This window comes from Lithobates pipiens, unplaced genomic scaffold (genome assembly GCF_037356315.1).
Source record: "Lithobates pipiens isolate NorthernLeopardFrog02 unplaced genomic scaffold, aLitPip1_a1.2 Scaffold_23, whole genome shotgun sequence".
Lineage (NCBI taxonomy): Eukaryota > Metazoa > Chordata > Amphibia > Anura > Ranidae > Lithobates > Lithobates pipiens.
In genome coordinates, this window is record NW_027507785.1 from 133,651,488 (window position 1) to 133,667,872 (window position 16,385).

Sequence of the window (16,385 nt, forward strand, 5' to 3'; positions counted from 1 at the left end):
ATCGCAAAAAATAAAAACCGCAGAGATAATCAAATACCACCAAAAGAAAGCTCTATCTGTGGGGAAAAAAAAGGACACCAACTGTTTGGGTACAGTGTCACACGACCTGGCAATGGTCAGTTAAAGCGACAGTGTCGAATTGCAAAAAGTGCTCTGTTCTTGAAGGGGGTAAAATCTTCCGGGGCTGAATGGGTTAAATAAGGGGACCCCCAAGTCACTATAATGTGCATGTAAAGGGGCACATCTGTAGCATGCATAAAACCTTCTACAGCAAAAATAAAATTTCTAAAGAAAAAGTCGAATCCCACTTTCCGCCCTCCGGCCGTCATATGATGTCCTTGAGTTTGTGCGGATATATCTGATGCCTGCAGCTACAGGCAGCATTCAGATATTGTTTTTTTCAGCCGGCGATTCCCTACACCATAACAACTATCATAGCAGCTGGTCTCTAATCGTTCGGAGGCCGGGCAGCACAATGTTATGCATTCAAACAAACGGTGCCGCCTCAGTTGTGAAGCCGAGATCGTGTTTTTTTCTTCTTCTTTTTTTTTTTTTTTTTTTTATCTCGGCTGTCCCAGCCTAGAGGTGAGATGTGGGGTCTTATTGACCCCATATCTCACTGTAAATGGGACTGATCATGCCATATTCCTATTACAAGGGATGTTTACATTCCTTGTAAAAGGAATAAAAGTGATCAAATTTTTTATTACATTTTTTTTTTCAAACCAAGAAACGTAAATCTAACAAAGTGTGTCCCTGTGTGCTTAAACGCATATGCAAGTCCCACCCACATATGAAAACGGTGTTCAAACCACATGTAAGGTGTTGCCACAAATGGTAGAGTGATTCTCTAGTAATTCTAAGCCCTAGACCTCCTCTGTAACTCAAAACATGTAAAAAATAAAACTTTTTAAAGCGTTGCCTATGGGGATTTTTAAGTACCGAAGTTTGGTGCCATTTCACAAAACAGTAATATGTTGGGTATCTGTTTACTCGGCCTAACTTCATCTTTCACATTATGCAAAAAAAAATTGAGCTAACTTTACTGTTTTCAAAGCATGAAACCTTTTTTTTTTTTTCCAAAAACAAAAGTTTGAAAAATTGCTGTGCAAATACTGTGCGAGATAAAAGTTGCAATGACTGCCATTGTCTTCTCTCTGCTAAAAATACATAGTGTTTGGGGGGTTCTATGTAATTAGCAAAAAAAATATATTTTTAGATGTAGGAGAGAAATTGGTCTGGTTGGCAAGTGGTACAATTGGTAACTCGCGGTTACAATTGCTGACACACCTATTGAACAAATAAAGATAAAAAGATAATAAAATGTTGTGGGCAGAGCCCCCCATGTTGATGGCATGTGGCCTGGTATGGTTTAGCAGGGGGGACGGGACACTTGCTTCCCTCCCCCCCCTCCCCCCTTCCTGGCCCTGCTGGGCTGAATGCTCGGATAAGTGTCTGGTGTGGATTTTGGGGTGACCCCACGCCATTTTATTTTATTTTGGCATACTATCCAGAGGAGGAGGAGAAGGAACAGCATTCTTCTGTCATTCTGATGACTCATCGGTTAAGGACGCTGCAGCCGACTTCACGGCCTTGCTCCTTTAACAACCAGCCCTGATTAAGCAAAACTTTACCCAATCAGGGTGCACTGAGCGCTGCACTGTACAGCGCTCAGTGCAGTGTGGGGTGTTCGGGGCAAATACTCTGCAAATTTGGGTGTTCAGTGGACAGCCAAACAGGCAAATGTTGGACCTAAACTCATACGCGGACTGAACAGTTTGCCTAGGCCTAGATGTTTGTTTTTTTTTTGTTTTTTTTTTAAACCTGCATAATAGCAACTTTTTATATTCACTTACTAGCGATGTTGCTTGAAAATCTGTTCTCTTTTGCCTTTGGCTAAACATACACATGGCAGTTCCTGCAATCTTTTGTGCACAGTATTTTTAGGTTTTAATACTTTCACACAGACTAAAATTACATTCAGATTACTTTTTGAAAGACCCACACTGTATAAATAAAGATGCAGAACCTACTGAATTGAAAGGTGGGTAATTTTTTAAAATCCTTTTAGTTTTCATTTTTATATTGGACCCAATTTACTTTTTTTCTATTCTTGAAAACCTGACCGTTCTCTCACCTAAGTATTCCTCTTACAATATCTTTCCTTGATGGGTGGATGTCAGTCTGAAGGAGTGGGCATTACTGCACAGGCTACTTATGCGTGCAAACCACTCTAGCTAATGCTCACATGTTATGTTGAGACTCTTTGATTGAAAGAACTATTATGAAAGATGCAGGTCAGAGATGGTTAGGCTGGTTTTCTTTGGGATGATTTGTCTGGTTTTCTTTTTGGTGTTTTTCTTTTATTTTTTATTTTTTTTTGCCCAATGTGTTGGTGGCACTGCTTTGGGACATCTCAGTGGCATCCTTCAATTAACTCACTGTATAAAATCCATTTCAGTGCTTTTTTTGGGAGGACCCAGCACCTGTTGCCCAGTTTGGATTTTTATTTTTTGCACTTCTGGGTCACTGTCTTCACTAAGTGGGGGTTTTGGTTACCAGCAGGGGCTGTCAGAGTTGTCTGTTTCCAAGGTGTACCTACAATCCTACTCCTGCAGGTGGGAACTACACACAATGATCTAAAGCAGAGCTTATGTCATCCTGTGAACGCAAAAGAAAAAGCCTTAACTCTTTCAGGTTTTTACTATTGACTTTATTGCTACTGATTCTCCTGGCCAATTAACTGCTGTCAAAAAAGAACAGGAAGATGGGGGGAAATTCTTCCCGACAACATTTAAAACCTTAAACAGGTTCTAACACTGCCTCACTCAGTTTAAAAAAAAAAAAATCTTGTTTTGGCTAGAGAAGGACTTTAAAGCAAACCGGGTCTGGTATACTGTACTTTCATTTGACGTGATTGCATGCTAATGTATATTAACACTTTGGTATTACTCAACTTGGTCTTGTCCTGAGCAAACAAGGAAAAGCCACAAACTGACTTTGCTCCATACGTGTTTAACACTTGGCTGGCTGAATGTATTTCACCCTAATGGACCTAATTGTATAACACTTGTGGTCTTGTCCTGAACTATACAAAAAGGCTTGCTACGTATGACTACAGTTGCTGAGTGTGGATTGATATTCTCCTGGCTAAAATTGCATGCAGCCACTCTGTGGTCCTTCTAAAATAAAAAAATTAAAAAAACGGTCACATTGTGGCCACTCTACGAATAACACTGCTAGGTGACTAACTTGCCACATAGTTGTGAATGTATCCTGTTATCTGAAAACCTGTTCTCTGCAAACCATATTAGCAAGCTGTATCAAAACAGACATAAGTGAACACTTTACCCACAGAATTTTTACTTTACAGTACTTTGGATTACAAAATTATCTATTTTTTTTTTTTTTTTTTAGATGCGAACTTCTCAGTCCTGGCCTAAAGTTATATACATATTAACTTTTTTACCACAAAACTATCTCCTTCAGGTACTCGAGACATGTGTGAAGAACTGTGGCCACAGATTTCACGTTTTAGTCGCCAGTCAAGAATTTGTTGAGGGTGTGCTGGTGAAAACTATCCTACCCAAAAACAACCCTCCAACCATAGTTCATGATAAAGTGCTCAACCTTATCCAGGTAAGTCAAAACATCCAATGAAACGATCTGGAACTATTCATGCTTTTGTTTACGGTACAGTAATTCATGTGGACACAGCTTGTTCTTTTGTGCTTTTCAGATTGGTGCTGCAGTTGAAATCTGCAGAGGGTGTACACTATGCATGCTGAATGTGATTGTAGAAACTGGAGTATCTCCCTAAACTTCGGTTCATATTGTCTGTCTTCTGTTTTTCTTATTTTCACTGAAAAAACATTAACTTTTATGTTGGACCTAAGATATTTGTATTAAAGCCTAAATACAGTCAAAATTAATAACCGAAAAATCAGCAGTAAGGGTTTGTCCGTTGTGCTGATTCCTCTTCATATAGTAGTAATCCTCCTCTGTCCTGCGCCCCCACCCCTGCCACCGTTATCTCCTGGTGTGGTGGTGGTCAATACACAGTGGCGACTTATTTATTTTAATTTTTTTAACATATGTCATGACAACTCCAAAAATCATGGGGAGGTGATGCAAAGTAGAGCACAGAAAAGCTCCATGCCTAATGGAAAAAGAAAAACCATTACACAGAACCAGCCCTGTAGGGCTCCACAATAAGCAGCGAACAAAAAATAAAAACCACACAAAAGCATCCATGACAATTGGACACACATGCAGCTAAATGTGTAGCTTATCGGTGTGGTCTGATGTAATATTTTCCTCATATGAGCCCCCCTCAACACAACCACACCAATTCACCCCCTGACTTCTCTGAACGAAGCCCTAAGAAAAGAAAAATGTATGGTAAAGAAGTAGAACGGAAGCAGCAGTTAGGAGATGAAGACCAAAAAGGTGCTCCCTCTCAAGTGACAGACTGGGGTGGGTGATAAAGGACACTAAAGTTCCACAGATTTTGTTCAGAGGTAAAGTTGCAATTATCAAGCAGGACTGCTTTTTTATGATGTGCATTAGTTCCCTTTACAATAAATCTCTGTTCCAAGCCACAATCCCAGGCGCACACAATCCAAAGTATATATGAATCACTGGATTTGTAATGGACCCAACATCCACATTTTCGTGAAAGAGGTCATTCTACCTTGGGCGATATAGTTGCATAGTTTGGTCTAGTTGAAAAAGGACCATCTAGTTCAGTCAATAAAAAAGTGAGGGAATTGCCATCCTATATATACACAATTCTTTGCCCACAGTTGATGCAGAGGAAGGCAAAGCATGATCTAATTTGCTCCAGCAGGGGAACAAATCCTTTCTGAATAAATGTTGGTATACAGTTATATTTACATTCAAAATCATCCAGGCCTTTTTTTAAAGCAATCTCATTTTCACAGCTCTTACTGTGAGAAACCTGTCTGTATTTGGAGATTAAACCAGAGCTCCACCCAAAAAGGGGAAGCTCTGCTTGTCCCCCCCCCCCCCCCAATTCGCTGCTACTTTTGGCACCTTTTTGGAGGGGAGGGGGTACATGGTTTTTAAAGGTACCTGCTCCCACTTCTGGCTCAGTTCACCATGGCAAAGTGAGCCATAGGAATGGATGAAGAGCGTCTGAACAGCAATTTTCAAGTCGTGGCACAGATTCTCAAATGGATTTAGGTTATGACTTTGACTGGGCCTTTCTAACACATGAATATTGATCTAAACCATTCTGTTGTAGCTCTGGCTGTATGTTTAGACTAATTCTGCTAGGGAGCTTCTGCCCCAGTCAAGTCTTTTGCATACTCTAACAGGTTTTTTTCTAAGATTGCCCTGTTTTAGACTCTATCCATCTACACATCAACTCTGAGCAGCTTCCATGTCCCTGTTGAAGAAAAGCATCCCCACATGATGCTGCCCTAACCATGTTCCTTGGTGGGGATGGTGTATTCAGGGTGATGTGCAGTGTTTAGTTTTCCGCCACATAGAGCGTTTTGCTTCTAGGCCAAAAAGTTCAATTTTGGTCTCCTCTGACCAGAGCACTTTCTTCCACATGTTGCAGTGTCCCCCACATGGCTTCTCACAAACAAGGCGACGTATGGCTTTCTTTCAACAATGGCTTTCTTCTTCCCCATTTTCCATAAAGGCCATATTTGTGAAGTGCACAACTAATAGTTGTCCTGTGGACAGATTCTCCCACCTGAGCTGTGGATCTCTGCAGCTCCTCCAGAGTTACCATGGGCCTCTTGGCTGCTTCTCTGAATAATGCTCCGCTTGCCCAGCCTGTCAATTTATGTTTACAAACGTTTTTTATTAGAAAGTATTAAGACATGTACAAGAGAAAGGTCAACGAGTACAAATGTTTCCATAGAGAATAGCATACAAAGGAACATCAGTAAAACCGTTAATGCACAGAAAAGTTAAAATTTGAAATGCTAAACCCAACCTGGTGATATCAAAAGAAAATTCTGGTGAGCAAAAGTACATCATTGAGGGAAAGAAAAAAAAACAAAAGAAAGTGGTGAGTAGGAAGATAAAAGAAAAACCAAAAGATAACAAAAATGCTACCACAAGTGAGTGCTATCAAAAGTGTTCACATACCCTGCCATTAGGCACTGTGCCCAGCCAAACTGTCAGGCCTATGGGCTATCCATTGCAGAGACGACCAAACGGCCCATTTACGATCAAAAATATGCATGGAGTCTTGCAAAGTGTGGTGTAAACGCTCCATGAGTTTGATCGACTCCATGCGTTGCAGTACTTGTTCCCAGGTACAACCGGGGATCTCCAGTGTAACGCCACAGTCCAATGGACCGCATTGACAAGCGTATGAGCTAATTTCTGAGCCGGGGGAGTTAGTCCCGGGATGTCAGCAAACAAAAGGCCAATCCGGCACGTGATATCAATATTAGAACCCGTAACCTGGAGTAATTTATCCGCGACCCGCTGCCAAATGGGCTGCAGTACTCCACAGCTCCAAAAGATATGGGAGAAGGAACCAGCCTCCGGACATCCACGAAAGCAACTCCCCGGGACCAGTGGGCTAAACCTATGCAGCCTAGCGGGGGTGTAGTACCATCTTGTGTGTAGTTTTAATGCAGTTTCCCTGACTGCCAACGATTTTGTGCATTTACGCATGTTTGTAATCATATCCTCCCACTCCTCAGGGGTCATTTCGAAACCAACTTCCCTCTCCCAACCCAGCATGGCATGTGATTTAGCCGGCAGCTGCACCTCTCCAAGAGACTGGTACAACCAGGAGATATTGCCACGATCCCTGGATGAGGACCTACAGATCCTTTCAAAGGCATTAGGAGGGGGAAGTCTCCTCTGCAAGTAATGAGAGGTGTAGAAGTGCCGAACCTGTAAATATTTATAAAAATCTTCTCTAGGCAACCCAAACTGTTCTTGGAGATAAGCAAAGGTGCAAAAGGGTGGTTCTTGGGAAAGGGCCTCAAGGGTAACCAGGTCTCTCTGAGACCAACCCTCAAAACTCTCTGGTGATGAAAAAGCCGGGGGGAATCTGGGGTCCCCCAGAAAAGAGGCCAGGCCGGGGCAGGATGGACACAGGGCATATCGTTTTTTATATAAAGACCAAAGTTGAAGGGATTGTGCAACCACTCCATTCAAAGTGGCTAATTGTTTGGGGCGAACCCCATCAGTCCACAGGAGGCCCGGGAGGTAAAATGGACTCACCGAGGATCTCTCAAATTGGATCCATGGGACCGTACCTGGGGGATAATGCCACTGCGCCAGCTGCACCAGCCTAGCAGCAAGGTAATATAACCACAGATGAGGGAGCCCCAGACCCCCACGGTCCGCTGGCCTGAAAAGTAGCGTCTTGTGCAATCTAGGTTTTTTGTTCTGCCAAACGAACCGATTGATCTCTTTCTGTATACCATCGATCGTGTTACGGGAGACATATAGGGGAAGTGCTCTAAAAAAAAAATAAAAGCTTCGGAAGGATAGTCATTTTGATAGCCTGGATTCTGCACAAAAAGGAAATCCGATAACTGTCCCATGACCGCAATAATTGTGTAATGTGTGTAAAGGCTTTGGGATAATTCGCATAATAAAGTTTTGGGAGGGAGGTGGCCAACTTAATACCCAAGTAAGGTAATGAGTCGCTGCATAATGTAAAACCAAAGCTCGCCTGTATGCCTGCAAGAGTGGCGTTGGTAATATTAATAGGTAGGGCCGCACATTTAGCAAGGTTGACTCCCAGACCAGACATGCCATGGAAAGAGTTCAACAAAGGGATCAAGTTTGGCAGTGAGACCACAGGGTCAGATAAAAATAAAAGTACATCGTCAGCATACATACTCAATGTGAAAACCTGATCCCCCCCCTAGCATATCCCTTGATGTCTGGGTGTAGACAAATCGCCCTGGCAAGCGGCTCCACCGCCAGGGCGAATAGCAGGGGAGAAAGAGGGCATCCCTGCCTGGTCCCCCTACCAAGCGGAAAATACTCCGAGGAACACCCTGGGAGTTTAATTCGGGTGCGGGGGCGATGGTACAGTGCCCTAAAGCCGTGCACAAAAGCCCCCCCGAACCCAAATCTAGACAGGACGGATTCCAGGTAAGGCCAGGTGACGCTATCAAACGCCTTATGAATATCTAAGCTTAACAGTAATACCTTTTTAGAGAATAGATTGGCGTTCTGAATAATATTGGTGGTTAGACGGATATTGTCTGTAATTTGGCGAGAAGGGATAAATCCTGTCTGGTCTGGGGATATCAGAGTGGGGATAATATTAGAAAGTCTATTTGCCAATAGGCGACCGAATAATTTCAAATCATTATTAATAACCGAAATTGGTCTATAATTTTGGGGGAGGGAGTGGTCTTTGTTCGGTTTGGGGATCAAGGACATGTTTGCGAGAAGCATGTCCTCGGGGAAAGTGTGGCCTTTTAAAACATAATTGAACAATTTCGCTAAATAGGGAAGTAGTTGGGGTGAATATTTTTTATAATATGTAGAAGTGAATCCGTCCGGTCCTGGGGCCTTAGAGGGTTTCAGTGAAGAAATTGTCTGGAGCTCCTCTGTACTGCAAGGGGCATTCAAAGACAAAGATTGCTCCACCGTTAGGGAGGGGAGGGGAAGGCTATCAAGCCAATCCTTAACGGATGGACCTGGTGAGGGGGTCGGAGCCGCCAACAAGTCCCGGTAAAATTTAGAAAACATTCCCAAAAGGAATGGGTGACCAATTCTCCCCTACCATTTCTAAGTTTGTATGTGTGAGGCGGTCTCATAGTAGCATTCAACTTCCTGGCAAACATCGCAGAAGCCGAGTTATTTGGCCCTTGACCACCTTAACGCCTTCTCCTTCCGCTCAGAGAGAAGTGTGTCTAGTTCCGCTCGTTTAGTCAGGATCTGTGCAAATATGTCTGGGGAATGGGAGAGGCCATGCGTGTGATAAAGTTTCGCCAATTCCTCAGTGAGTCTGGAGATAGCATGTAGCCTCTGTTTTTTTTCTGCGTGGCCGCCATAGAGATCAGACGACCCCTGAGAACCACCTTATGGGCGCCCCAAAGGGTAGAGGGGGAGATGTCATCAGTGTCGTTTAATGAAAAATATTCAGCAATGTGTTCGGCAATCTCCGTCACCAGGGCCGGGTCAGAAAGCATGGAGTCGTTAAGGCGCCAGGAGGCCTGGGATGGGGCAATACCAATGTATGCTACCGAGAACTACATCACCTGGTGATCCGACCAGGGGGCATGGGAAAATACAAGCCTTAGATGAATTAGCTAACAGTACCGGGGTACTGAATATATAGTCTAGTCTGGAATAGCTGTCATGAGGATGGGAGTAGAACGTATAGTCTCTGGCTCCCACATTATGGGCGCGCCATGTGTCAAGTAGTTGATGGGAACTGAGCAGACGGACAAGGGATCTCGGAAAGGCATTAGCAGTACTCACCACTCAGCTTCTGTCCAGCTTAGAATGTGCCACCAAGTTGAAGTCGCCACCTAACAACAAATGGGGAGAAAGGTACCTGTCCAAAATCTGGAAAAAAGAAATAAAAAAAGAAGCCTGCGAGGTGTTGGGAGCATAAACATTAGCCAAAGTGATCCCCTTACCATTCAGCAAACCCTGAAGGATGATAAACCTACTAGAGGGATCCTTATAGAAGTGTTTAACCTCAAACTGCACCGAATTTCTTATAAATATAGCCACCCCCCTAGATTTAGAACTAAAAGTAGTGAAATAATGTTGCCTATAATGTCGGTCAAAGAAGCGTGGGTGATTGGCTTCAGAGAAGTGCGTTTCCTGTAGAAACAATATATCCCCCCCCACATGTCTATAATGCCTAAATGCTTTCCTGCGTTTATGGGGAGCATTAAAGCCCTCCACATTGTGGGAGATTATTTTGAGTCCCATGGTAGGAGAAAGAAAAACGCTAGTATAAGATAAAAACCATTACATAAGTGCGAAATAGTTCCCAGAGTAATATGGCCCACCAGGGGAGAACCTGCAAGCAAGGACCCCCCTACTGGGTTAAACACATATCCCATAATGCAGGCATTTGACACTAAGCAAGATAAGGGCATGCTGCTATACATTCCAGGATGGCAGGGCACCCAATACCAAACAGAACACATATTCGCTTGTGGTAAAAGATAAAATAAACTAAAAAAAAACCTGAAGAAAAAGAAAAACAAAGCAATAGTAAAATACCATGGCTTCGGGGGTATACCAGAAACCAAACCAAACTCGTTGGTACCCCCGACAAAAAAACAAACAGTCATCAGTCAAATGGACTCTAAATTAGCTCTATTCATGAAGCACTGTCAAACTAGGAAGCAGTGCGGTCCCAGTACCAAGGGTCCAAGATCCGGAACCCGAGTCCTGAAAACAGTAGAGACTGGGGCCACCAGTCACTAATAATGTAGAGCAGGGGGACACTCAAGCGGGAGCAGTGAGAACAGTTCTGGCGAAGATGGCGCCGACCACGTGAAACTAAATGAAAAAGTGATTAAAATATATAAAAAAGAGAAAAAAATAAAAAAAATAATCATGAGATCGTGGGAAAACCTGTAATAAAACTGGTAGGACCACAAAGAATTCGCAGAAGAGGGAGCTCATTCCTCCGGGAGATCTTCAAAGATGTTCACATTTGTAGGTCACGGAGCTCTTGACGCTGTCGTCTACGGTCCCTCTGCGGTGACGGAGTAGCCCAAATAGGCGAAGGACGAGGGGTGGACGGAAGCCTCTGAGGTTGTTCTGGAGCCAAAAGGCAGAGTTTGATAAGCAACTCCTTTCCACCTTGCAAAGTTGTGACTGTGTGGGTCGTTTCGTTATGAGGGACTTGCAATTTGAAAGGAAATCCCCATCGGTACCTGATTCTCGCCATTTGCAGGGCAGAGGTAACTTCCTTGAGGTTCCTCCGTTTTTCCAGGGTTGCTGGGGACAGGTCAGGGAAGATTTGAATTCTCACTCCATCTAGTTGAATGTTAGGGGTATTGTGGGATGCACGTAGAATTTCCTCCTTAATGAGAAAGTCCTTAAGGCACAATACAATGTCCCTGGGCGGCTTGTCATCAGGGGGTTTAGGCCTCAAAGCCCTGTGAATCCTGTCGCAGGCAAATGCGGTGTCCGGGGAGTCCGGTAAAAGGGACATAAAAAGCCTCTTGATGGTTGGAAGCAGATCCGTGTTCTGCTCCGGGACCCCTCTCACCCTGAGGTTATTGCGCCTATTTCTGTTGTCCAAATCTTCGAGATTAGACTGTAACTGAGTAACTGTGTCTGAAATGGAGTCATAATCCCTGCGTAGGTCTGAATATGCCAGGTGCAGCTCATCGTGCTTAGCTTCCAATAAATCTGTCCTCCCTCCCAGCGCTGCCAGTTCCTGTGTCAGAGTGTTAGTTGATTTATGGAGTTCAACTTGGAACTTATTGGCCAGCTTTTCATACATGGCAGAGAGGCTAGCATCCAGCTCTGCCTTAGTGAGGTGCACAGCGTACTCACTTGATGGTGTTGTGGACGCCGGAGGGAGACTTGGGCCTGGCGTGGCTGCTGGAGCTTGCGGAGGCTGGGCGCCATTTTGCGACATCCCGCTCTGTTCCCTCGTCCGGAGAAGGTAAGTAGTTAGGGACTTCTGTGTAGCTTTCCCACGGCGGGCTTTGTGTGTCGGCATGCACCTCTGAGTCCCCAAGGGGTATAGGCTGCAAAGGATCGGAATTGCGGGCTGAAATCCCCTCGGGGAGTGATCTTATTCTCACCGGTTCACGGAGCTCTCACTCCATGCGTCCTCTCCTCACCGCGCATGCGCCCCGCAGCCTGTCAATTTAGCTGGACGGCCATGTCTTGGTAGGTTTGCAGTTGTGCCATTCTTTCCATTTTCAGATGATGGATTGAACAGTGCTCCGTGAGATGTTCAAAGCTTGGGTTATTTTGTTATAACCTAACCCTGCTTTTAACTTCTCCACAACTTTATCCCTGACCAGTCTAGTTTGTTCTTTGACCTTCGTGATTGGGGTTTGTTCACCAAGGTTCTCTAACAAACTTCTGAGGGCTTCACAGAACAGCTGAATTTTTACTGAGATTAAATTGCACACAGATGGACTACTACTATATACTAATAAGGTGACTTCTGAAGGCAATTGGTTCCAATAGATTTTAGGAGAATCCAGAAAATTGACAACAAAAAGAAAATCCACCGCTCCAGGCTGATCCACCAAGAAACTGCCCACTCCAATCAAGTAGGAGTCCCAGGTATGAGTAGCTATGAGTAAGCGCTAATTTCAGCGTGAAACGCGTCAGTATTCCCTGTTCTACATTCCCTCTGCTGCTGTAATTCGTATGATGTGAAGTTTTTTTTTTGGTGGAAACAATAAAGGCACAACCTATTTTACCTGATCCGGAGTGCGGATATCCAGAGTTTTTTCGGTTTCTTCATCCAATAGATTTTAGTTAGGGGTATCAGAGTAAAAAGGGCTGAATAAAAATACACCTAACAACAATTTTGAAAAATGTTTATCGGTTTCCTTCTACTGCACAATTACATGCCACTTTGTGTTGGTCGATCGCATAAAATCCCAATAAAATGCATTTACATTTTTGATTGTAACAACATAAAACGTGGAAAATTTCAAGGGGTATGAATACTTTTTTCAAGGCACTGTATGATGCATGCATATTCTTAGCTCCCAAGTGCATAACTTTTTATCGACATTAAACTTCATTTACTACATAGTTGCCTAATTAAACGGTGCATTGATTTTGGCTTGTAAGTTACAGTTTGGGTGGCACAGTGGTGTAGAGGTTGGCACTCTCGCCTAGCAGTAAAAAGGGTCGCTGGTTCGAATCCCAACCATGACACTACCTGCCTGGAGTTTGCATGTTCTCCCTGTGCCTGCGTGGGTTTCTTCTGGTACTCTGGTTTCCTCCCACACTCAGAAGACATGCAGGTAGGTTAATTGGCTTCTGTCCAAAATTGGCCCTAGTATATGAATGGGGACCTTGGCTTGTGGGCTCCTTGAGGGTAGGGACTGATGTGAGTGTGCAATGTACAGGGATAGGGACAATTGTAGACATGAACTCAGTCCATTTCCACCTAAGGAACCGTTTGCATATACTTGTGGGGGGGGGGGAATTCATACCAATGTATCGGGAACACCTAATCTAGCCAAACTGATCATATGAGTTCCTTGGAAAAGGGTAAAAAGGCAAGGGAGGCGCACCCAAGTGTAGTAGTTAAAAAGCACAATTTATTGCACAACTAGAATGACACTCAGAAGATGTAAGTAGATACAAGCAGGTTCTTTAAATGGATTGTCTTCCTCTGGGGCCTTTAGTATACTCCGTCTGGGGTCCAGGTGGCTGTACAGGGAAGGGCTGGGACGCGTGAAGGGCTGGGACGCAGGAAGCGTTCAGGAAGTCAAGCTGGCCGTTGTGGACCACACAGCAGGACGTGACGTCACTGGATGGGTGGGCCCCGATGGTGGAGAGGAAGTAACAAGTTTCTGGCTACATGCTCAGAGCGTACTGCTTCTTCTACTGGCCTGCTGCACCAGGGAGGTTGCAGCTTAAGTACACACTGCGTAATTGCCCACAGCAGTGGAACTAAAATGGCCAGCGGACCTCAAGCAATAGTTAAATCATGATAAAAATAAGTGTATTACACCAATTATATGGCCTACATAAAAATCTAAAAGGATAAAAGCTTTACAAATATATGATTACTAAAAAAGGAGCTAATACACAACTGGTCAAGGAGGAGAGAAAAAGGGGGGTTGGATATACAGTATATATTTTATATCAACCTGGATGTAGCAATAATTAAAACAAATATATAACATCAAACAAGATATTATTGTATATACTAAGGTAATGGTACCTATGATTACTTACTATCTGTAAACCACCACCCCCAAGGCAAGCAATTGAATCATGCGATATTCAAAATGTGTGGGACCATGAGGGTCGACTGAAAAAAAAATTAAGGGATGTATGATGAGCATTGTAATGTTATAAAATAAATATTACAATATAAACTAAAGGCAGACTAATGTGCAAAACTAAAGTGAACAGCTAATGCAAATCCACGCACACCAACAGAAGCTGCCAAACAAAAAGTAATCAAACTAAAATATGTGGAGCTAACTGCAGTAAGTGCCGGTTCACACAGGGGCGACTCAGATCCGACTTCAAGTCGCCCCAAGTCACCTCAGGTCGCACAACATGTAGAAATCAATGTAAGTGAATGAGAGCCGTCTTAATGCACACTACTGAAGTCGCTCCGACTTCAGAAAAGGTTCCTGTACTACTTCAATCTGACTTGTAGGCGACTAGTACCCATTGATTTCAATGGAGGTCGCCTCCAAGTCGGATCTCCGTCTATACAGAGGCGACTCTCAGAGAATTATCAGCTCTCAAAAGGAGTCCCCCCCCCCCCCCCCCCCCCCCAGAGCTCATTCTCTGATTGGCCACGGCAAGTCGCCTGGCCTGGGGCGACTTAAAGTAGTGTTGTAAGTCGTGTCCAGTCCAAGTTGCCTCCATAAAATAAACAAACAAAAGAATCAGCAGTGTAACATCGCCAGACTGACTAAATCCATATGATAAAAGGAACCAATAATCAAATGTAACCAATATAGCTCTAGAAATGCATAGGAGTGGATAGCAATCACAAAGCAAAATAATTAGCCAAAAAATTGCATAAAGTGAGAAAAAATTGCATACAATCGCCTATAATGCTAAAGTATTCACATAAAGTGCAAGGAAATGGATAGCAATTACATAGAATGTATGGAAGTGGATAACAATCACAAAACGGAACAATAAACCAAAAAAAATCGCATAAAGTGCCAAACTCCTTCACATGAAGTGCAAGAAGTATCCAATAGGAATAGAAAAGTCTAACGTGCATAAAGGTGCAAAGAAAACCATAAATAACATTAAAATGCACAGATTGCTAAAGTGCAAGAAATTGCATAAAATGCAAAATAATAAAAGTCAATGCATAAAAAGGAAACTGTGCAAAGTCAAATCGGTGCAGCAAACTTGAATGTACTGAATCTTCATCAAACAGTTTATATAAAAGACGCAAAGTGCATGTGTAGAAAGGGATCGATTTCAGGTTCATCCAATCAGCAGCAATCCATGGAGTGTCACATGTTTCCCCCAGCCTCTTACCTCAAAAGAAGATCCCTAGGGTCAGAATGAGCCTGTAATCTGAAGGCAATGGCAAGCCAACAGTCGATTGATCTTCTCCGATCGTCATAGCACACGACGGATCTCTAGTGGGGAACTTCAAACTCAGCCGATGAGGTGAAGGCATGTGAAGAAGAAAAGCATCCCCATTGTGCAGTAGTTTAAAACTAATTTAATAGGTAAAAAATTGTATATGCTCAGGCTCCATGCACACCGGAGCTCATAAACTGCAGTTTATTGGAGTTTGGGCGTTTTTTTGTTTTTGTTTTTTGTTTTGTTTTTTAACCGCTTCCTGCCCGCCCTATAGCCGAATGCCGGCCTTAGGGCGGGCGGCTTCCCGTGCCTGGCCGTCCCTGGACGGCCTGGTGTTTACTTCCGCAATGCGCGCCGCCGCGGGCGCGCATCGCGGAAGTTCTGTGTTTGCCGTGTCCCCCGGGGACAGGCAAACACAGATCGCTGTAAACGGCCAATCACAGCGGCCGTTTACAGCGTGATCGGCGTGTCCAATGGGAGATGATCTCATATGTAAACATATGAGATCATCTCTCAGCGCCGCTCTCCCTCCTCACACAGACAGCGTGTGAGAGGGGAGAGAAGAACGGCTGCAGCAGCCGTCAGTGTAAAAAAGAAAAAAAAAAAGTAAAAAAAAAGTTTAATAAAAAGTGCCATCCTCCCCCAGAGCCATCCTCCCCCAGTGCCACCCCCCCCCCCCAGTGCCATGCCCCCCCCCCCCCAGTGCCATCCTGCCCCAGTGCCATCCTGCCCCAGTGCCATCCTGCCCCAGTGCCATCCTGCCCCAGTGCCATCCTGCCCCAGTGCCATCCGCCCCAGTGCCATCCACCCCAGTGCAATCCACCCCACCCCAGTGCCACCTGCCCGCAGTGCTATCTGTCCCCAGTGCCACCTGTTGTCAGTGCCATTTGTCCCCAGTGCCATCTGTCATCAGTGCCACGTATAAGTGGCATCTGTCATCAGTGCCACGTGTTATTAGTGCCACATAGTGCCATCTGTCATCAGTGCCACGTATTAGTGCCATCTGTCATCAGTGCCACGTATCAGTGCCATTTGTCATCAGTGCCACCTGTCAGTGTCACGTGCCATCTGTTGTCAGTGTCACGTGTCATCAATGCCACTTATCAGTGCCATCTGTCATCAGTGTCACGTGTCATTGGTGCCACGTATTAGTGCCATCTGTCACCGGTGGC

The 16,385-nt window shown here is 44.2% G+C and overlaps 1 protein-coding gene across 1 annotated transcript in view; it reads left to right on the forward strand.

The window, feature by feature from the left end:
* The window catches only part of TOM1 (target of myb1 membrane trafficking protein), a 519,326-nt gene that overhangs the window by 69,585 nt on the left and 433,356 nt on the right, over positions 1-16,385 (forward strand). The window contains exon 4 of the mRNA XM_077452403.1: positions 3,490-3,639. Within this exon, the coding sequence (XP_077308529.1) occupies positions 3,490-3,639 (150 nt within the window). The remainder of the gene's footprint in view (positions 1-3,489; positions 3,640-16,385) is intronic.